A 23,984-nucleotide genomic window follows, 5' to 3' on the forward strand; every position below is an offset into this window, starting at 1 on the left:
AAACATTGACATAAGTTATCCTTGAGGTAATTAATTTTTTGTTAATTTGAGAACGCCGTATTTCCTGTACATATATTTAAGCCATTGCTTTATTCATATGGGCCTTTGTTTGACTTTCTTTAAGTTCCAAATTGCTGTATTTTTTTTGTTTTTTACTCATCTCATTCGATTGTACATTTTCCGTTTCGGCAGCCAGGGCAAATTTGAGCTGCACATCCAGCACCTCGAGCTGCGTCCGTCCAACAAACGGTATTTTGCGGCGCCCTCGCATCTAACTTGTGTGCCGACCGACAGATGGCGGCACATACTGGAGAGCCCTCGCTGGACCCCTCGAACGCGAACGCTGCGCCAGCGCCTCTTCTCCACAGTCGATGCGCAGTGCCACCAGGGGCGCCCCGCTTCGTCGGGTCAGCGAGATTCTCTCCGTCTCTTTGCCAGTGCCAGATCAGACGCTCGACCGCTAGCCCATTTCGCGCGCACGGTCCCGCGTGGTTATGCACGCTGATGAACTCTGTATCCTCTCTATCAGGCCGTGTGAACGCCTCTCATCGTGAATCTTTTCCTCTAATCGAGTACTAGGCCTGAATCTTTGTGTCTCAGGTTTAGATATCACCGTCTTTTCGGCCGGTCAGCAGGGTAATGCGGAACCGTGGAGATGTAGTAGTCTGAGTGGATATAGCGTACTAACTCGCGATTCACCTAAGCGTCGCAGCACCCTGTCACCGGCCCATATGATGCGTAACCAACGAGAGGGAAAATGATGGCGTTTCGTGAGATATGCGGGTCGTCGTAGGATAATTACACGTTGACGTATTTTTTTTTCTCCTCCGCAATCATTAAACCGGCCGCAGTTTGAGCAGCTGGCGTGCAGAGTATGCGGCCGGCGTTCACACCAGCAAAGGCAGGCAGATCATCGACCTCGTCTCGTACGTGTCGCCTACTCGACTGTCGAAGTATAGCGCCTTTTGCACTGATTTACCATGGATTACGATGCAATACCTTCGAGAGCGTCGAAGGAGACAGCGGTCGCGTGTGGACCTACACCTGGATGCACTCCGGCGGCCGTGAGTAAGCCGTCCTACGCTGCAAGTGCTTCGAAAGAGCCGGATAGTCCAGAGCGTGTCCGATTCCACGGTGTTTGTGCAGTTCATTGACTGCAGAGTGCTGCCGAAGAGAGCGTATGGACCAAGACTGCGGCATCTCCGTATGGGGGTGTTTCAACCTTTCCCAACTGTGTTTATTGTGCGACACTTCACAGTATGGCTGTAGGAGGCTGGCTGACGGGAGGCGCCGAATCGACCCTTCTCCATGCATACCTGGAATCTTCCGGAGACGCGTCCACCGCAACGGTGGGCGCAAAGGGAAAATCAAGTCAATCGAATGGCAAGCGGAAAGGTTGTCATCGAGAGGCTCCTTGCGATATTCGCAGATGCAGAGCAGCGTGCGGTACAGGCAGAGTGGGCGCGTTGACCGACTCACTTAGTGTCATGTGCGCGTCCGTAGCTGCGAGAACACGTTCTTACATCGAACGTCCTCTAAGCCTCGAAGCCAGTTCAAGCACAGTTCCAGCAGAGGAGCAGCGGCGGTCATCCTCCCACTGCAATCGACGCCAACATCCGCAGCAACACCAGCAAAAGCGGCGAGACGGCGTCGACTGTGCCGGCGCCAAAGTACCGACGTGCGTGGACGACGGTGTTGGACGGAAGTGGTGTTCGACCAGTGCCGCGTGGATGCCCGCCGTGTGTGCAGGTGTTGTGGCTGTGCTGTGTTACATGAACTCGCTGGATGGAGATTTCGTGCACGACGACATGGTGGCGGTGGTGGGAAACCCAGACGTCACCGGTGAGAGCAGACGACACGCGTTGTCCTCGTCGTCGTCGTCGCTTTGGACGAACGATTTCTGGGGCCGACCGATGGCCGACCCCCGGAGCCACAAGTCGTACCGGCCGCTCACAGTGCTCAGTTTCAGGTGAGAACGTGCGCTCAGAAATATCAGAAATTATAAAATTTTGCTCGCTTTGGCGGGGTGATATGCTTTGAAAGCTGGTGTGTAGTAGATTAACGAATCGGCAGTGAGGCAACGCTGAGGTGCGACTGTGTTCATGCTGAGACAGTGAGATTCTGTTCTCAAAGACGAAGAATGGCCTTCTTACCATATTAGGACAAGTAGCAGCCAAGAATATTTAATAGAAAGACATATTTTAGTACTAGTGTGACCGGGGAAGCAGATTCTTGCTATCGCAAGTAGCTTTCCCAATAACTGAATGAATCGTAGCGGATACGACTTTATAAAAAACCGATGAACCAACCTTACAACTCTTACATGAATACACAAGTTTATTAGTGCACTCATTGTGTATATATATATATATATATATATATATATATATATATATATATATATATATATATATATATATATATATATATATATAAATGATTTATTTATTTCGAAAATTACATACAAATACGAGCCTGCCCATGGTATTATATTGTGTAGGTCACTATATACTCATTGTGAATACAATGTATGCCATTGTAAAACTAAAGTGAAACAATTCAATGAGGAAGCTGACGCATACACGTCCGTATTACAATACGATATAGTATTGTGAAAACAAGATGAAGTACTGCAGCTGATTCATTACTGATTTATATTTTTCTGGAACACGTTTGTTTCCCCTATTCATACCTTACTATTGCCCAGCCAGAAGGGTAATACGCGTACAGTACACTTACCATTTTCGGTAAACGGCTGATAGTCCCATATTCAGTGGGATTACGTAGGAGTTCACTTCTGCGCATTCAAGGGATTCGAGTAGACGAAATTAGCGGCAAACAATGTGGCCAGTGAAGATACTTCATTCACCGCACAGAAACCAGCGTTGATGTGCGAAGAAGTCTCGCTCTAAAATTTCTGAACGTACTACCTTATGCGTGTGATGAACTTTTTTTCTGGAGACGTAAGCTATGATAACATAAACGGCGAATGCAGTGGTCAAAGAAGAACGACACCGACATTTGTCGCCGTGAAGAAATGTGAATAATAAAACTGTTTTGCGTTGGCACGTATATCGACAGTTTTGAGTGCTAAAAAAAGAAGCCTTCGCGAAAATATGACCGGAGTTCGCGAACGAGAACTTACAAAAGCAACAATAGCGCTACTGAAACAAGGTCTTTCGGTTATGACATTGTGACAAAGATAATATGACAACGCTGGTAGAGCTAAATGAACCGACCAAGCACTGCATAAACGTAGAAAAAGGTTGCGGTATTTTAAAACTGCCAAAGAAAACTTTCTGAGGTGTTAAAATACTCCTCAGGTGACGTGGGCATTGAGATCGAACTTGTGATCGAGATTCATTTATATATATACATATATATATGTATATAATATTAACATGCTGCCCGTTAAGTTACGCTGCGGTGTATTTTTATTATTATGATGATTTTCAAGTACTGCTGTCTCAGTTTCTGAGACATAGCAGGAGTGAGTACAGGATAAAAATTAAAAAAAATATACGACAAGCAGATCGCGACGAAGTTCAAGAAATTTCCGAAAGGGCAATGTCCCACATTCCTTTTGGTAGTACAGTGGTGGTGGTGGTGGTGAAAACTTTATTGAAAATGCCCGGCGATTTGGGTGGGGTGGGGCCATAAGCACCCCAGCCTAGGTGACGGCCTCGAGTCCTTGGACCCGGGCGGCTTCCTCGGCGTGCCGGACGGCCCACAGTTGATCGGCGAGGTCGTGGCTGAGCAGGGCCGCCTCCCAACGCGCCCCTCGGTTCGAGACTGCCATTTCTATCCCGTTCGTCGGAGTCTCCTACTGCTGGCTACCGGCGCATGCCCACAGCATGTGCTGCAGCGTCGCTCTGGCTCCGCACGCTTTACAGTCGTCGGACGGATATATGTCGGGGTAGCAGAGGTGAAGGATCACCGGGTTAGGTACAGTGGCATCAATAATTTTTTCAGCTTTGGACGGTGGTCAATGAGCCGCCGACAATCGGTGGATAAAGTTTAGCGATGCACACAAGCTCTCCGTTTGAAACATTCTCGTGCTCACTAGGCCACCGCGATGTGCGAAATATTCAGATTCTCGCTTTTCATTGTGTTGAAACCCCATTCCTACCCTCCCCCCTCCCTCCGCCGGCAGTTTAGTCACAGTGTTGCAAACTACTACGCCCCGGGAACTCGGTATAGGCGTAGAAGAACCTTCCTCTCCCATATGAATTGCAAATGCGGCTCCGTTTTCTTCGGCCACGAGCGCGGGTCGGTTGGCGTTCGATAGGGCGCTTAACCTTTCGCCTTTGTTCTACCGGTTTTGTTTCGCAGAGGCGAAAGAAAGCACTCTAGGAGAAAAAAACTACGGAAGCGCCCTCTGCCCGCGTAATGACCCCGCACCAGCCGGCCAGTCACGTCAGGCGGGCAGCGTTAGAGGTGCTTTACGGTTTTTTGTGCACGCGTAGTGGCAAAATGTTTCGGGGAAAACCGTGAAACTACATGACGCACGTTTCATTTTTTTTTTTACGTCAGCTCTTTATGGAGTCTAGAAGAGAACGCTAGAGGCGAGTAAAAGGCGAGCGTGTATCAGCGACATCTCGAATGGAGTTATTGAGCTCGCCCGGAAACGAATTATGTTCTAACAGGAAAACAGTTCAATAGCTCACTTCCCTTATGGAGCTTTATGTTCTAAGATCGACAGTCGGGGCAGCCTAACGTTTGTGGGATGTAGGTTGCTTGGGAAAGGAAATTTAGTAAAGGAAAGAAGCACCGTTCTTTATTTCAGCCGGTAAAAAGGTGCGCCGACCGCTTTAACTTGCATACAGTTACCAAATCGGAGCCTGTATTTGCAATAAAAATTTCCTCAGCTAGATACGCCTTCAATTGCGTATGCAAGCCAATCGTGACGCTGGGCATATTACCAGTGAAAGCAGCTGCTCAGTGGAAAACAACACTTATGAACTGAAAGCTTTCTGGATTCGAACCGTGAATACCAGGATGTCTGGGAAAGCTTATTGCTAATTTAAGCGTTTTCCCACATTCCTATTTTTCAATCGCTTTGGACGACTTTTCATTCGACCAAAGCAATTCCTTTTTAATGGTGCCTGGATAGCGTTGCGGGCTCGTGGAAGATATCTTTTTTTTACTGAAGCAACGAGAATTATCGCAACATTGTCGACGACTTCACATTCGTCTTGTTTTCGCCCGTAAATTAGGTGACGAAGTTGAAACGGTGCTCGGATGAAGCACGCTCTACAACCTGTGAAGCCTCATCGCGTACGGAAGTTACGGTTGCTTTTGTGTGATTGAAAACAGCCTGTATGAATTATGTCACCATTAGCGATTAAGCATTCATATTTGAAACAGCGCCAAAAAAACATGGGCAAGGGAGGACACAGGACGAGCACTGTCCTGTGTCCGATTAAGCATATCGCATATCACATATCCTGTGTGATATCGGTTGGCTTTATTTGTACATAGAAACGGAATACGTCTTTTCCCAAGTTTTTCATTCAAAACCTTCCAGATGTCAAAACCATTGCGTTCTTTAGCTTCTCATCGCGACGCTGGAATTCACAGATTGTGCATCTTCGCGCGCGTGTCCAGAAGTATGCAGCAGTTGCCAGTGCAACTCATATCGATGGATGCTTGCGCTTGTTCTGTTTCTTCACTGATTACGGAACTCAATTCACTAACATTTTCATTCGTAAATAAGGTCCGTCGCTGGCTCGTGAGCTGAGCAAATGGTACCGTCTGCTACCACACTATAGTTTGTCGCCTGCGCCGACGAACCGCTACAGCTTACGAGAGCCTTAAACTGCTTGGTGAAAACTGTTCGGTGAACTGCATTCGAAAACCCGTTATATTGTTAACTCCCATACACAAGTGCCGCTTATCAAAAGATACAGAAGCAAACAGCGACAATTAGTCAATGACTTGCGCACAGTCCCAACGAATACAGAAAGAACCCGCGTAGGAAAGTGTTTCGTAAATTTATCTTCTGTTGATATTTGAATGCTTACCAAGTTTTACAATAAAATATAGGCAATATTATGAAACACAGGGCAAATGAAGCGGGGACAAAGGCGTAGCACTAGGAGGACAAGCCGATGTCCTGAAATGTAAACCTAGGACTGTGTCTTAAAGCCCCTCTGTCCTATAGCGCGGCAAATACGGCACAGGCCAGTTGTAGTCCTACTATTACGGCGGCCTTATTATCGCAGTCTTGCTAGTGAAGGCAACCGACCCATGACAAGCGTTTCCTACGGCGACAAGTAAGGCTTCTTGATGAAATACCACGCACGCTCTACGTCCACATTATAAGCAGAGTGTAGCCGCTCATGTGTACGGGAAAACCATTTGTATGTATGCACCTTTGGGTATGTACGTGTATACCTCATTTTATTTAATGCGGTATAGGTATTATACGGTATACGGCATGCGCTCTAATGCGGTATACATGTATATACCGTATTATTTGTATATATATGGACCTTTTTACAGATGATCAAGCAAGATTTTCTTATATACTTCTGTCGGGTCAAAATACAGTGAAAGATTGCCTTTTAATTGAAATCTATACATACTTTCCGTTATGAGGGTCTCACAAGAAATAGTTGAACATAAGCTTTTGCCGTGCCTTTAGCTCATGCGTGCGCAAAAAAAAAGACATCGATAGGAAAAAAAAAACACGTGTTCTTTCTGCGGAAATTAGGATTTATAATGAGAGGCATACGATGGTCCGGACCTGTTGGCGAAACATTGTCGACGACATGCAAAGCAGTGACGGGCACTCTTTGGTGCAAAATATAAAGCGTCATTACAAAAAAAAAAAGAAGAAGATTGCGGTTAACCACGCTACAGTTGACAATGAAAGTTACACTGAGTCAGATGATGATTGCTACTGCCTCACCAAAATTCAATAGTTGCTTTTTCGGTGACGCATCGAAGATGGTGTTAAGAGTTCCGGTGCAAGAAAAAAAAAACGATTGTTTGCAGTTCTGCTCAAATACTAGCACTGCCGGGTTTACGCATACTCGTCTGCTGCTCTTCTGTATTAAATGTACAGCAACGGTCACGGATCGTAAGAACGTAAAAGAAAAAGCCGCGTGTCAACATACCGCGACAGAATAAACAATGCAGTCGACTGTATTAAATTATTCGTGAATAGACGTCCGTCCCCTCTATCACTTGACCCTTGTTCCCTACATCCACGAGGTCACGCTCTTTCACAAGTGTTTCTTCCGAATAACCCCCCCCCCCCCAATAAAAAAGCGCATCAGCAAGTGCCCTTGTGTAGACCATTTCCTTAATGGCTTATACCGAACGCCGACACAATTCACCGCAACTGAGTGCGATATTGGCGGGCCATTGCTCCCGGCATATAGCGCTATATATATGTTGCACACAGTGGCGTCTCAGTGAAGTAATTTAGAGAGCGTTCCTGCTCTTCAGTAAACTTCACTCGCTGGACGAAATTTCTGGAGCAGTAGAGGCTACAATGGATCTGCGCGTAAAGAAAGATAAACGATATTTCTCAATCTCTTCACGATCCTGCGAGGATTACAGGACACTCTGAAGTGGTTCCTCTGAGGCGGAGACGGCCTCTTATCGATTTTAAAGCGACGTGATAAAAAAAAAAAACACGTGGCTACATTATGTGGAAAAAAAAGCAGACCTTCGCACTTTTGTGAGTGCGCCTGCCTTTATTTCAAATAGTTTTTGTTTTTACTTGTTTTTGCTGTTTTTACCTTAAAAGTGAAACGCAAAGCCCTCTTGCCAGATTCTCTGCTAGCGTCGGGAACAGGAGCGTCCGTAGCGCTGGAATTGCTTCTCTCTTTTTTTTTTAAGCAATCAGAGCAGGGCAAAAATTTTTCGCATTTTGATCCGCACATCCGGTTCAGCTATAGAACGCTGGATTCATCTATTGCTAAACAGAACAAGACACTGAGGTTGGCTATGGCTTTACACGCCAGCAGCGTCGCCTTAGTTTACTCTCTCTTAAGCACTATTCTCCAGCTCACTGTAATTTCGCTCCGTTGGCCGGAGCTCTGTTTTTATAGGGGGGGCATGTACTTGCCCCGTATGCTTTAAAATAACCTCATTTCTCATCCTTGGTGGACACTGTTTTCGGCGCGGCTGTCACAGTGACAGTAAATCAAGCGACGGCGAGACGTATTTTGTTATATTAGTTGTATTAGTCGCGTAGTTGGGTGAGGGTTACCTTACAGAAATCAAGAGGAGGAAGGTGTCCCTGCTTCGCAGAACCTCTTTGAGACAGTTCTCCGTTGCTGGGCTCCGACACGAAATATGGTTCACGCCCTCTTTTGTTTTGCTCATTATTAAGAGCGTCAGAGTGTTCGGCGGTTGAAAACGCAGAAAAATAAATTAACTTTGTTCCGTGCCTTGACCTTTACCGAGAAGTGTGCAATTGAAGAATGAAGCCCTTTCCCTCCCCCAGAAATTGGATGTCGGGACAAAAAAAAAAAAAAAATGTTCGAGGACCCTTAAGTTTCGCCTTTAAGAGTGGAACACGACGGCATTCAAATATCCCTTACTGCTTCTCATGCTTCCAGGCAACTGCAGCTTGTACGCAACCGTAATTTCTTGCCAGGAAACGCTGGCGACGAAATCTATGCACGAAGGCGAACTTTCTGGCAAAACCCCGCCATCTCGCATGGGCCGCTCTTCTGCTATCGTTTTGCCCTTTTGATATTTCAGTCTGTGAAGGCTTAACATAAAAGGCATGCGGTGTCCGTGCTTTTTTTTTTTTGTCATGGCATTTGTTTGTGGGATGCCATTCCCAAAATTCCGACGAAGAAGTTTGTAAACAATGCAAGGACAAGGTGCGGGCAACTTTAGCGATAGAACTTTAGAGCCGTATAGAATATTCGTGATTCGGGGTGAAGTTTCTCGGCCGCCGACGCCTATGCCGGCCCTGGACTTTATGCGACACGGGGCCCTTAACGCTATGGCGTTAAAAGGTGACCGCCTGACGGGGTCCAGGCGCCCAACTAGTTTCCTCGGTGCAGCAATACACACAGTGTTTATATTACAGCGGGTGAAGAAAGTTCTTATTAGCTTATATCTTTTGCCACGAATTGAAAACATAGGGTGTCGTTAAGGATAGTAATGCATATTATGTACTCCATATTGCGTAGGCGCAAGTTATTAGCACTAAATCGCCGTCTATAAAGCAACGGACAAAGTGTAGTTAAAGAAAACCGCCATATATACATGCGAATACAATGGCAATATATTATGAAAACACATTTCCGAAAGGAAAGATTTAGTGCTGACGTAAATGATTGTCACTTCTTTTTTTTTTTACTGACGCATATATTTTATGCCACAAAGTGAATCCACTCTCATCATGGTACCAACAAGTACTAGAGGATTCAGCCCGGTGGTCATTTCTCGCATTTTGTTATAACTCGATGAAGCGTTTGGTAAGCGTTGTCTCCGAAACAGATACCCTCCTAAAGCAGTTAGAGCCGAAAAATAAATAGTCTCCAAAGGTTATCTGTATGTAACCAATGAGAAATGTTTACGAGGTCTGCATTTAATTCATATCTTATCAACAAAACCAAAGCTAATCAATGCTGAACCTTATCATCATCAGAGTCAGTGAGATATAACAGTTTTCTCCGCAACTTCTTATTCTCCATGTTAATTGCCTGAAGCAAGAAACTGTACAATGAAACATTCGGGAGCGGAGGAAAAAAAATATTTCTGGGTGTTACAAGTACTAAAACAATTATCTTCTACGAGACCCACTGTAGTGGTGGACTCCCGAAAAAAAAATCTGGCCACCAGGATTTCTTTAACGTGTGCGCACTGCAAGGTACACGAAAGCTTTCGCATGCCGCTATCTGAATACGGCCGCCGTGTGACTTCGCGCGACTTGCGACCGCATGCTGAATAGCGCTAAACCTCATCACCGCGGCCTGCAGAAGAAGAATAAAAGTCAACAGAGCAATAGCCGGAATACACAGATATTTCAAGAAGCCAGCCCAAGTAAGAAAACGTATCGCTAAATTCTTACTGATGTCAGGAAAAGCAGGTGAAAGAGAGCTGCAGGCTCACATCATGCTGCACCGTATTAAGGGAACAGCGTGTGGAGACGCACACAAAGGTCATCGGCTACGGTCTGGCTCTCGTGCGTCTATAGGACTCTTTCTGTACACACGCAAACGAGCTCACGCGAAGCAAAGTCCCTTTCCAAGGGCGTGGTTGCCGGCAGACGTGGGGGGAAAAAGAAAAAAAAGAAAACATAAGCAACTCACCGAACTGTGCCCCTCAGCGGCGTCTGGTAACGAGAGGGAAGCCATATATATACCCGTTAGGCAAAATTGTGTATCGTGATGGACTCCGCGGTTCCCATCAGTAACTCGGGGGTAAAATACCGGATGCCCTTTGCACGCAAGTTCACGTGCACGCTTATTGATCGGTGCCAGGGCTGTTCGCTGCCGCAGGAAGAATGTGCGAACGTACGTAGGTCCGAAAGTGGAAACTGTATGGTGCAGCACCTCACAGCTTTGCAGGGATGAGTAGTAAGTGTTCGATACTGGCGATGGGAGGTTGCACGACATGAGGGATGAGCAACAATGGGAGGTTGCATAACATGACGGATGGGCAACAGTTAATAAATATAAGAGGGAGACAAAAGGGAAGGAAAGACAGGGAGGTTAGCCAGTGTAAATACCAGCTGGCTGCCCTGTGCTGGTGAAAGGGCTAAAGGGAATAAAAGGAGAAGGAATAGAGAAAATGAGCCAGAAAAATGCACACAGTAACGCGATATTACGCGCAACAATAGTATAAGCTTCCCACTACGTATTTTCGCTTGCTATATGCCTACTGCTACACAATTTTGGACCGCATACGAAGCCTAGAATAAGACAGTGTAAATATACAGGAGTGTTCTATGAAAAAAAAAAAATAACTGCCGTTTGAGATACGAGCGGAAGCGTCACAAACAGCTCACAAGAATGGCCGTTTATAATTGCGAAACTATGAAAAAGGGCACCATTGCCGCTTTCCGGAAGTGACGCATGACCTAACGCGCGCGGGTCCTCGGCATGACCTCCGAGATAACGTGGTGGCCGCGCGGCTGCGTGCCGTGCGGTGAGGGATCTCGGAGGTTGTGCGCTGGGACTTGCGTCATAGCAACAACTACCGGATGCCCGCGCTGTGTGCTTAGGTGCTGTGAGAAGTGTGCTTACAAGAAAACTACGCAACTGTCAGCAGAGCGGCTCTGCCGAGATTGATTCACTGGTATAAACTAATAACAAATTTAGTGTAAACAAAATTTCGTTGCGGTTGCCCTTTTATCGGCTCAATTCTGCAATAATTAGTTTTTGAATGAACGGCAATAAGATTGCTATTTGATTTGAGTTCATGTGTGCGAACTTAGTGCTGCAGAATTATGCAGCTTTTCCGAAAAAGTATAGTACTTTGGTATTCACAACGCCGAGTCCAAAATCCGCAGATACTTCGTGAAATAAAAATCCAAGGTTACTTATACGTAGCTGACAATTTGGCATAAAGGCAGAATAAGGTCTTCGGGAGATGCAAACAGCTTGAAAGCCGTGAAGTACAATACCTTCTTCAAACTACAAATCACGATATACGATTGCGGCAAGAAAAAAAAAAGCGAACAGTGAGGATAGGCGATGAAGCACGTGCTCTTAACATTTATGTAAAGGTGGAAGGACTTCTATTGGAAATTACAACTGAGTTTTTCATGTTCGTGTGAATCATATTTGACGATGAACTTTCATACTTACGATGCCTCCTGATCAGCATCTCGATGCGTACCTTGACTGGATGGGAAATGCAGCAGCTGGCGTAAATCCTGGGATAGAACAGATAGCTCTTACAACATCTAATTCTTCTATTGCACTTTTTCTTTTCTATTCTATTGTTGAAATTTGTGGGGTACTGTATGGTATTTTGTATATTATATTGTGGGGTGGTATGCCGCTCCCTTGAAATGCAACTAAATTACGAGTGACTAGGCTATATGTTCATTATTGGCATTATTTGCTGTGCAAATTAGGTGTCGTAACGTACCCAGCGCAAATTTAAATTTGATGTGAACTCTGCGTTAGCGCTTTCGGACCTATTACCTGTTATGTTGATATGACTACTAGTTTTTACCATATGTCTGGAGCTCATCTGCCATGTATTGGCGTAGCGTGATATTTTATCATTTTATTTGTGATCGAATACCGAATGCACTGACTCTTAATTCCTGTTTCGTCATGCTGCCGTACGGTGTTGTGCCCTCGCAGTAGGCTGCTTTTCAAAAACTCTTGTTTTGTGCAATCAATGCAAATGAAGTTTTCAACTGCGTGATCTGCAGTCATAAAGCATGTTTATCAGCCAGCTAAACTTTTCGAAAAATTTTTGTAAGAAAAAAATAAACCGTATACGCATAACGCAAGAGTATATCCACCGAAATATGTTCGTTAAAGTTTATGTGTAAAGAAATATTCAGCAAGAAAAAAAGGAACAGAACTTTTGGAATGTATACGAAAGAGCTGAATAAGTACGCCGAATAAAAAAAATAAAAAAACAAGAAATACAGCAACCGCAAATGCAGAACCCTGGATGTACAAAAGCATGAATCGCAATTTATCAGCTGCTAATTTAGCTAAGCCATGCCGTGTCAGAATACAAATCGAGAAACAAGACAAAGATTTTAATTCTGCGCACCCAACGTCATCATCATCATCATCGCATTATTATTATTATTATTATTATTATTATTATTATTATTATTATTATTATTATTATTATTATTATTATTATTATTTTATGGAACATGCACACATTTGTCAGGGAGAAAACGAAGTGAAGGAGCAGGAAAGGAAAACGGAAGACGCGAAGGTCTTACCGAAAATACGGACCAATTACCAGCTCGCGAGGTGTAAACGCACCACGCGCACCGTAAGTTCATTATCGCATTTATCAGTTGAGCTTCGGTTAGACTTGCATAGTGACGCCATATGCTCAGTGACATTACAAGCGAAAACTGCAACATTAACCGCGATACACTACGCAGCACGTATACCGCGCTGCACTATTTGCACATTTTAGAGCGCTAGCGTCTGTGGTAATACCGCCTAGTATCGCAACCCGGATTGTTATTCATAAAACCTTAGCTGTGCGGGCGCTGGTAGCAGTTCGGTATCTTTTTCCTCTGTGTCGCTGAGAGTGGTTAGTTGTGATATAGTTTACTGAGTTTTTTAACATCACTCAATTTATGCCCTTAACTTTGACCTATCGCGAGCAAAAGAAAGCTTTGGTAAAGACATTATGATACGTTGAAGGTGACACGAGGAGTAAAAGATAAAACATATGCTCCGACACTGCTTTGATGACAGCACACGAAGAGACTTCAGAACAAGACCTTATCAGTAAACGCAAGAATCACCTGTCCGCTGAAGACTCCCAGACACGCGCGTTCCCTCTGTTCATACGCTCATATATACGACGACGGTGCTGTCTGGCAATAAGATTTCTCAGCATCGCTTTCATCGAACGCCTCGGGGGAATCGATGGTAGCGATGATATCGACTTTCCTCATCCTTCGAGGTCCTCGTCAACGAGATCACCGCGAGCTCACTCGACGCGCAGCCTTTGTTCCCGGAAGTGGTGCTGCGTTTTTGCTTGTCGCACTGTTTCCTTTCTTTCTTTTTAAAATCTTTTTTTCTTATCTCAGTACTGGATGGCGGTGTTCCCTAGAGGCGACTTTGAACGTACCGCCATACTGCGACTTCTGTGACTGGCTTCAATCTCGCGGGAGCGCGCGCGACTGTCTCGAAGCGGTCACTACGCGGCAATGACGACGTCTTCCGCTTAGCTCCAACTTGAACCACCCGCATTGCCTCACCTCTCTCGGGACCGAAATATATTTTGACACCAGAAACACATCGTACCTTTTCCCCCTTTTCTAACAATAACGTTGGACAGTGACCTCCACTTGTCTACCTCTGCTTTTCTTTTTCTTTTTTCGTTTAAAAGCCGGTACTCCGCATTGTAGTTGCGGCCTGAATTTTGTAGTTCTTTTATTTTTCCGACTGATATTAAACCGCTACTCCATTGGCTTACAATAGCGTAAGTACTTATACACAGTATCTTTTGTATAATTCGGGAGGAGACACTTCAGGATTTCAACGTCTTCCATGCTTTTCATGCTCGGTTTCGGAGAACTGCCGTCGCGTTGTATACTGGCCTGCAAGAAAGCAAACGCAGCAGCAGTTTTTTTTAAGGTTTAAGGTTTAAGGCGTGCTGACAATTGCTACACAATATACTTCATAAAAAATTTCATTTAGTTTATTGCGAACAAGCTGCACACATGTAATAATGATGCCGCTGTACTGCACTTCAGATGACCACTCTGGGGCATCAGTGCAATGTAGTATTTGATGACATTGTACTCGTGCAAAGCGTTTTGTTGTGCAATAAAAGAATGGTTCAGTCCCCTGTGTATGGGAGATGCGAAATTCTGCAAGGATGCCACCTTAGCAGTGTAAGTAAAGCAGCAGTGCGCAAGCTGGCGGTAGATTTCCGACCGATAATTTCATGAACTTTCCGATTGAATTGAGGCGGTGGGTTGCTCCACATAACTCTATTTCTTATGTTGTCAGAGGCCTTACTTATCATTTTTTTAACTAACAAAAATTTCCAGCGTCAAACTTTCTGAACACTTTTGGCAAATTTGTTTTCGCAAGCCTCCGTAGTTCGATGGTGTCCCTACTTTTCTGCGACCGAACCTCCAAGCGCCTTTTACTAATTTCCACTGCGGGCATGTTTGTTTTCATGCTAGTATTCATGAATCCAAGGTCTTCCAGAAGGCCAGAGGAACCTAACCGACAGCCGTATAGATATCGTCACATTCTAATAAAGTATAATGCATTCTTTGATGAAGGTGGGGCCGGGGAGGAGGAGGGGGACTTTAAAGTCTCTGGCAGATGTTCACTCACGTGGGTTGGCCAAGAGTCAGGCAGATTTTGTATATGTGCTAAGTGAATAAATTTACAAATACACAACTTTGATGAATACATCAAAGCCAGTGAAATCGAAGGCGTTTCAGTAAACAGTCATATTATAAACGAATATATATATATATATATATATATATATATATATATATATATATATATATTAGACATTAGACATTATTTATTCATCATGAATTTGTACATCAACATAGGCAAACAACTGTTGGGCCCATAGCCAAGGCTAGTGTGGGCCCATGTGGTATACATGCGTTTGTGCTGCGGCGATCAGGACAGTGATGAACAAATGTATATTGATTATACATAATTGTACAGGATGAGAAACAATACATACAATAAAACAATATACATATATATATATGTATATATTGCGCAATGGGGGAAGAATGATTAATATGATTAACAATGAAATCGGTTGCATGCAACAATGAATTTCTCCTGCGTGATGCATAACAACCCTTTGCGAGTAACCAAGCACAGAAGCTACGACAGACACCAGCACTGTTTCCCTAGCTTTACCGCAGCGAGAAAATACGTCTGCTTCCTTGATGCACCTTTTTTTTTTCTAACTGCGCGTTCTAAGGCACCTTGATCTCGCATAGAAAAGTAAAGACCTTCCCTTTGAGTTATCATGAATTGTGCCTTTCCTGATTCTGTTTTTGCTTTTGAAGAAGTTACTCATAACCGGTTTCTTTTCCATCGTCCAGGGGATTGTCTCCGCCTCTTGGACTTTGCGTTTATTGTTATTTGTTGCCGTGTTGCTTAATATACCGGTCGCATACTTGCTGTTTAAAGCTTCTCAGTTCTTTTGCTCCACTGCGAGTCAATATTCTTCCTGTAGGTGGCAGGCCTCCACGCTTCCCGTCACTTGTCGGTGACGGCCACACCCACTACCGTAACTGAGACTCTCATTACGCACCGTTGTAAGATATTCAAATGTCCGGCGAACGTACGTGCCTCGTGGCACGCTACTGGAATTTCACCGAGTGGTCCAAGTGGCTTCCTAATAGGTGTAACCGCGAGTATTTCTTGTTAACTAATTTTGTTGTTTAGATATAATGTTATTTCTTCGTTTGTTCTTCATTGAGTTACTGCCGCTCGCGCTGCCAGCGTCGAAGGATGGCGCGACGTGCACATGTCTCGAAATCTTCGCCACCGGCATTCGCTTAGTAAATGGAACATTCCTGCAAATATAGTGCACTCACCTAGTGGAACCTACGTGGAACGATATTAAAAGGACACCTCAATAAATCTCTCTGAAGGATTAGATGCTCAGCGCCACCTTGGTATGCTGTGTCGGGCATTTTCCCTCCCCCCGGCTTTCTTTCTTTCTTTCTTTCTTTCTTTCTTTCTTTCTTTCTTTCTTTCTTCTTTCTTTCTTTCTTTCTTTCTTTCTTTCTTTCTTTCTTTCTTTCTTTCTTTCTTTCTTTCTTTCTTTCTTTCTTTTTCCTTTCTTTCTTTTTTTCCTTTCCTTTCTTGTTTCTTTGAAGCCTAAAGTAAACAAAGGCATTTTCGGGAGCCGTGGGCGAAAAATTTTAACGCCCGATGATGAAAAATTGCGCGGAGCCTTTCTGTTGACAAGCGCCACTTTCGCGGCGGCGATTAATTTCGGCCACGAGTAGGATGGCCAGGCACCCGGCTCCTACGCATGTGCGCATAAAAGGTGGCCGGCATTCTCCGAGAAAGCGCGCGAGCGCACAAAAAAAAAAGGAAAGAAAGAGTGCCGCCGTGGAAGATGCTATTACTATGCGAAAAGAAGCACTTCGACGAACCTTGTTTGCCTAAAGGCCTGCTATCTTAATATAGCTAGCTGGCGTCAGGCACATGCATGTTATATATATTGTGGAGGAGCAAGTAAGATGCTTTCGTACGTTATGGTTTTTTTTTTTACTTTCTCGCAGCATACATAGAGTTCTGAAGCAACACAGCTTGTAATGCCATTCGGCCGTTAACACATGGCTGTCATCGCAAAGGAATATGAAACATGGAGAGTATGTCAGGCGCGGTGACTCATTTGCTCTTGCGTTCGCGTTCTGAACAATAGTCGCGGGTTCCATATTGCCAGCCTCAGCGAACGCAACTCGATGGAAGCGAAATGGAAGGGTGCTCTTGTACACGGACGGTATATTTTGGTGCGCGTCGAATAACCTAAGGTATAGACATAATTTGTAGGAAGACCTCTGCAGCTTCCTTCGTAACCCACTGCGCAGTTTCTGGACGTTAGAAATCGCACTATAATTATTTTAAGTGTAGAGAGTGCAACGTGTTTCTCTGGTGTACATACCACATCGGTGTACCTGTGCATACATAGAAAAACCGTTAACAACTTTGGAGGGTAGCTGCACATCTTGATATCGTTATTCACGTGCAACATCAACGCTCATCTTCTGTTCAATGTCGTATGTTTCATGCTTATCGTGTGAGTCTTGGTGCTTTACCGCATACGTCACAATCTGACAGTCGTCGCTATCGGAAATTGCACTTTTGAATGTAAAAGAGCGTAATTTGTTGCAATGTACCTTCATTTAACTGCAATAATTCAAGTGACCTCACCGCGCTTAGTTATGTTAACGCAAATTTTGTGCGGCGAAGGTGATGCTTCACTACTTTTTCAGTTATTGCTCTTCTTGAGTAGAAATTTTCATTGAGCCACTTGTGTCTTGCCAATTGGTTCCAGGTGCGCAAACTTCTGATTATTAGTGCGATCCTTATGCGCAAACCAGAGCGCCCATTTTGGGCTTGTTTCTTCTTGAAAAGACGTCCACAGCAGGTATATCTCGCGACGTATAGTTATACGTACCATGTAAAGAAACGTCTGTGATTTACCAGGAAGTAAACGCTGGGCCATTTTTATTATTGCGGTCTTTCATATTTATTCGTACAAAAAGGTATCTGGTCACCGACGTAGTCAATAATTATTGGGCCTTGCAAACACAAGCTGTTTGTCTGGAGGGTTATCTATGTTATTTATATAGCTTTATTTGTTGCGTATATACTGGCATTTTTTTTATTGGGTTGGCCTATATACCTGTTCTGTAATGTGCACTTATCGGTTGGTGAATGGATATCAGTCCTAGGTGTTGAAAGCTTTCCACAATGGGAAAACCTCGCGACCAGTTAGTCGAAGCGCTTGAATTCATCCAACAAGACAAAAAAAAATAGCATAAGCTGTTGTCCTAACGCAGAAAAAACGTATCGTTCTGCTTGGAGAGGCACTGCGCTTGTGATGTCGGAAATCTTTGTACAGTGACAAAAACCTGAGGTATCCCATATTCCATTCTCGGAGCCAAAATTGATTTACTCTTAGTGGAGCTATTGCCGTCTACATGCGACGATTCCTTTTCAACCAAGGCCTTTGTATGGCGACGTTAGAAAGTTTTGTTGTAACGACATCACAGAAGACGGAAGTTCCTGTCGCACTTCGTGCAGATTAAATTAACTGACGCGTTCTTTGAAATCAAATATCCGCCAGAGGCGACCATCCCAAGTAAACACAATGTTGCTGTTTCGTCAATATAGTCCTTGCGCAAGCGGATTTCTGGAACCGTCGAGAAAGTTCCGCGAAAGAAGAGAAAAACAAACACAAAATACAATATAAATAGCCTTGCCTCGCACTTGTGCTTATCTTTTTCAGCAGCTTGAGCATCTTGCGCCGCCCGCAGCTTAATAGAAAATCGATAGATGAAAAATCAGAGCGCGACGATCAGCTCCCCGTTCCATTTTTTTATTCTTATAAGTAGCTCGTTATCTCCCGCGCTCGTTTTCGTTCCCCTTCCTGTTTGTGCGCCCTCTCGCAAAGTCGGCGCCGTGATTTCGACGATGGGTGTTGTTTACGCGAAGTGAAATCTCGGGGCAGAGCTATTTATACCGCACTTTCAACGCCGCGATGTCTCGGTGCTTGACTGATGGCGAACCCGGCTGCGTTGACGATGACGTCGGCACGCCGCCTAATGCTTCCGAGTGGGACGATCGGCGTTACTTGCCTTATCGGAATAAGTCACGAGTTTACGGGCGCTGCAAAATCACCGGCAGCGGAAGATCGGTTTTTATCGCGATGCGACCGGAAGCGGCTCTGCTCCATCAACGGAAAGCGTACAGGCATGCGAGCTTTATAGGTGTCATTTCCTTGCTTACCTGAAAGAATTTTAAAGCTATTCGGTCGTCAAGATGATCGTCACTGCCATCGCAAAACTTCCTTAACTCCCTCTCGGGGCTGCTGATAATAAAGTTCTCCGGCACTCTTGCTCACGGTAGTCGTGGAGACATCTCGCGTACGTCATTGCTGTTAAAGATAAGAAATAAAATTAGGCACGGGTAGTTCGCCTTCATTGTAGCAGCCAAAATGACTTCCTTTATGGACTCCATGGCAGACGCCGTTGTATTTCTAATATGACACCTTGTATGATATAATTATTACGTTATTATTGCATTCTCATAAAGGAAGCCTTCAATTACTTAGACATTGTGAAACTAGACTGGAGAACGCGCCCTCTCATATTTATATGACACCCCAAGTTTCTGTAGCTCTTAGAAACTGTACGACAAGCTTTGTTCAATGGTGTAATGTTTGGGGTCGGCTATGAAATAGATGGTAGCTGGCCCATGCCGTCATCCAACTTATCCACGCTATGGACGTTGTTGAAGGGAGAGACTTGTTCTTATCTATAACGAAGGATATGAGATTTATATACTGTATCTACATGAGAACTTACAGTTCATCAGTTTAACATGACTGAAGGACGAATGCACACTAAAGAGCCTATGACGGCTGCTTATAAGCACTCTATCCTCCCTAGATCTCTAGGTGAAGGAAAACGGTCATTCAACCTCCGACCAATACGGAGCGTCGAAAGTGATCGTAGCCGGCCCGCCTTTGAGGCGGAGAGTTTGCACACTCACTTCTTCACAGGTTGCACTGACCACTCCAAGGTGAGAGCAATTTTCGCAGACATGAGTCTGCACCGAGCAGGCGCTTCTTCATCGCAGAGTTCACCTCGCAGACAGTGGCCGCCGCGTCTAGTAATTGACTGACAACTTCTAAGGCCCGTAAGACGGCGCCGCAAAACATATCCTCCCGCAGGAATTCCTCCGCTCCAGTCGAACCGTGAAGGCGGCGGCGACTCTACAAACAATACTTCATTATTTAAAAACTTTTTGTGCGCAAGCAGACAGGGACAAAGAAGAGGGGCAACACAAAGACGAGTGCTTTTCTACAAGGAAAGCGCTGGTCCTTGTGTTGCCCCTCTTCTTTGCCCTGCCTGCTTGAGCACAAAAAGTTCTTAAATAATGAATCTGTTCCAACTAGGCCGACTCGCAGTTATGCTTCAAACAATTCTTGGCCCGCCGACTCCGTCTAGACATCTCGGTGCCTCACGGCAGGGTAAGCGGCCGATTGTGGTCCTTTCAAAGTGAGTCGTCACAGCAGACATGGTGGCGCCGGAAGGATGCTGACTAGGCGCATTGTTGTTTGTATTCGATTGTGTTGTTCATATAGGAGGTTTTTGGCCAAGTACTGCACCAGGGTGGCCAATCCTGCTCTGGTGAGGGAGTGCGTTACCGGTTCTGGTCACCGGGATCAGGCCACACTCCAGGCCTGTTTTTATGCAATTTTATCAACACGTGGATTTCTTTTTTAATCCGGTGGAAAATTGCCGGCACCGGGATTCGAACCACGGACCTCTTGCACTCAAAACTCAAGACCTCTTGCACTCTGCCGGCGCCATTCCGACGGTCGCTTCCCCGAAGATCGCTAGCTGCCGCCGGTCAAACGTAACAATGGTTACTGTGCTAGCATTTGCTGCAGATTATGTCTTATAAGTAAATACCTTGATTGTTTTTTCGTTTATTTTATTGTTGAAAATTTGAATGCCATGATAGTGTTTCAAGAACAATATCTGAAAGGCATGCGACAGCTGGAGAAGATTTCAATTATTAAAGGCTGTTTACTTACGCTGTAAATGCTGACGTCGGAATATCTACGTAGTCTTTAGTAGCGTTGTCTAGAAACTATGCAGTTCCGCGGTCATAACAGATAACGCATGAAGATTACATAACAAGGCTATCAAGGGAGGCATTAGGAAGAAGGCAGAAGATGGAGACCTAAAATGGCGACATAGTAGTCATATTCAACGCTCGCAGACTCTCACTTTTCGGGGACTTCTGGATAAAAGTACGTTCTGAAATTTCTGGGATTTCCAAATAAAATTCAGGCAGAATTCATCTCACGACGAAAGTCGACGGTAATGCGGTTAGCATTGAAGCTCTGTACGGACACGAAGCATTGTCAACCGCGAAAGGCGTCATGCATGAGGCGTTTATGCAGCTGGGCTCCTGTCTTGCGCTTCTCCACTGGAAGCGCTGCGCCATCTGACGGCACCGCCATGAAGTCCGTGTGCGGCGCGCGTGGCAGTATATATTCAGGTAAGGTTGTATAAATATAGCTATAGAACGCGGGTTCTATTTTGAAGGAAAAAAAACAGTCACAAAACACAAAAGAGAAGAAGAGAGGTTCACGCCACAACGACTGGTTGTGGCGTGATCCAACCAACTGCACCAACTAATATGTACCAACTGTCCCGGATTTCAATCCTTCTGCAAAGCATTTCTATTTCGACCAGCCTCAGATAAATTTCTAAGAATTCATACAGGAGGGGCTGATATACCCATTGAGCCAAGTTAGCGCGAAAGAGGTTTTACCGAATAGTCGCACATACCTAGTGTCACATATTCAGTGACTCAATTTCGTCCGACGGTCGGCTTCAAACCCGGTTCAATCAGCACAGCAGCCAGAGGCTCGACGCATTAGACCAGGGACTACTCTGTGATCCAAACTGGCGGGAAAATGAATTACCGTTACTATACTGAAAATTGAGTGGAGCATGCTGACCACATTAATAATTGTGTATGTTGATTGCCCACTATACGTGCACCATACGCGCCACCATTTTTTTTTCAGTATCATGTCAAAGGCTTCAGAAATCACCGGGGCGAAAACTGGTGAGGATTTATACGCGCATATAAGGGCACTGATACGGTTCCGGCGAAATTTCCAGTGAGGCGCGATGATGTTGTAAATACATCGCATACCGTGCTTAGACCAAACTGTAAGCGCAGCTTTCATTTCGAGGGTGCGCGTTAGGTAGCACCTTTATAGCCGAAAGGCAGTTGGACGAGTCGTTCCCGCTGATTTCACTGATGCGGCACTTTTACATATTTCCTGGCATGCGCACAAGACGTAATACATATTCTGATAGCTATTCCCCAAAGGGGAGCATTTCATCCCTTTTACAAAGTGAAAATAATGACCCACCATTGGTAAAGGAAAGCGTCGAGGCCCTGGGAATGCGCGTCAAAGTTATTGCGGGGCAGTAGGGTTTTGCCATTGCATGGATACTCGTGTTAAGGTCAACACGAAGTAACGGAGCGTACGGCCACGTATCAGATTAGTGGCATCTCTTAGAAGCTAACAAACTGATCACCACTATGCAGATTCGAATAACCATCGCCTATATCCCTTGACAAGTGTTATATTACAAAACAAATTTGGCATGAAACGTTTATAGCAACGTCTATTTCTATTACTATTGCTAGCGTCTGTATTGCTACCTATAAACAGAAAACAAAACAAATGCTGATGATTGGCTGTTCTTTACTTATCATGATGAGTGCTATGTAATAACACCACTTAACAACTGCTGTTACAATCAGATAGCGTCGTTCTTTTTTGTTTATTTCAAATATCTTATGTATCGATATCTTCATGCTATATATATCCCGTTTGGCAAACAATATGAGCGCGATGGAAGCATACCTAAGTAAATGTTTCGTTTCACCAACAAGGCAACTGTGTGTACTCTAACCCCATTCGTCACAAAAGTTTGAAACTGTGTCCTACATATGCTCTGCGAACTGCTGATGTCGCTTTCAAAGGAAAAAAAGGAAGGCAACATGTCTGTTTGACGGTCAACATGACGGTCAATACACTGCAGCCTACAAAGCAACTGCGCAAAATCTTCCAGCGTCAGTACACGTCAATGTACTCTCATGAGCACTTTGCACACATCGACAGAACAGCAGCGCGGAGAACGACACAACACGTCACGCACGGCACCAGAGAATTCGACACGCAAGTACTACGCCTATGTAGCGCTATTGCTCGATTAAGTTCTTCGACCGAATTTCATGACAGTATACCAAGGTAGAGCAGAGAGGGTTGGACGGGGCACGCCTCAACAAATACGGGCCTTTCACAACCGCGTATACATAGGCACAAGTATAATCTGCATGCGCGCCCGGCGTTCCCCTCTCTCTCCCTACACTCACGCGGCGCTGTGACGGGCGTTTCAATTTACACGTCACGTACGGTTTTATCGTAACGCACACTTTGCGATGCTCCGTGAAACAGCGCATTTGCGTTTATAATTCGCTATGTATTCCCTTCAGCCCCTGTGCAAGCAACATCGCAGCAACGCGCGCATTGTTGTCCGACTGCTTGCGCCCCCCCCCTCTCTCCCCACCCACTTTTGTCCGGCCGGATGTGTCTGTCTCGGTTCATGAAGGCACAGTAAACGGGGCTCCATTTGCCATTCCTGTCACGACACGATGCTTTGTCTGCACGGTGCATGCCGCTCTGTACTGATCGCTAACCTTACTACCGACGCGACGCGACGAAACGAAGCGACAACGAAGTGCAACTGCGAAAAGCTGAGCATTTTATTTTATTTGTGTATTTTTTGCCAGAAACACGCATGCCCGGCCGCAAGGGTTAATGCGGACCGACTACATGCCGTCAAAGTGCGGAGGCAGGTAAACGAAAACGCACACTGAAATTGCTACAGCACATTTACCGAGCTTCCGATGCTCTGAGGATGCCAACTTACCGAGCGTGTACGTTCTGGGCGAGGCCGCCTTTGCTTTTTTTTATTCTTCTTTCTTTAGAGACGGACTATATATATGCAA

At 45.0% G+C, this 23,984-nt stretch overlaps 1 protein-coding gene across 1 annotated transcript in view; it reads left to right on the forward strand.

Annotated features, from left to right (window-relative positions):
• The first annotated feature begins 450 nt into the window (after positions 1–450).
• Positions 451–23,984, forward strand: part of LOC135914993 (protein O-mannosyl-transferase TMTC1-like) — a 107,879-nt gene continuing 84,345 nt past the window's right edge. Inside the window, exon 1 of the mRNA XM_065447925.2 lies at positions 451–1,969. Coding sequence (XP_065303997.1) covers positions 1,260–1,969 — 710 coding nt within the window. The 5' untranslated portion in view covers positions 451–1,259. The remainder of the gene's footprint in view (positions 1,970–23,984) is intronic.

Source organism: Dermacentor albipictus, chromosome 9 (assembly GCF_038994185.2).
Source record: "Dermacentor albipictus isolate Rhodes 1998 colony chromosome 9, USDA_Dalb.pri_finalv2, whole genome shotgun sequence".
NCBI lineage: Eukaryota > Metazoa > Arthropoda > Arachnida > Ixodida > Ixodidae > Dermacentor > Dermacentor albipictus.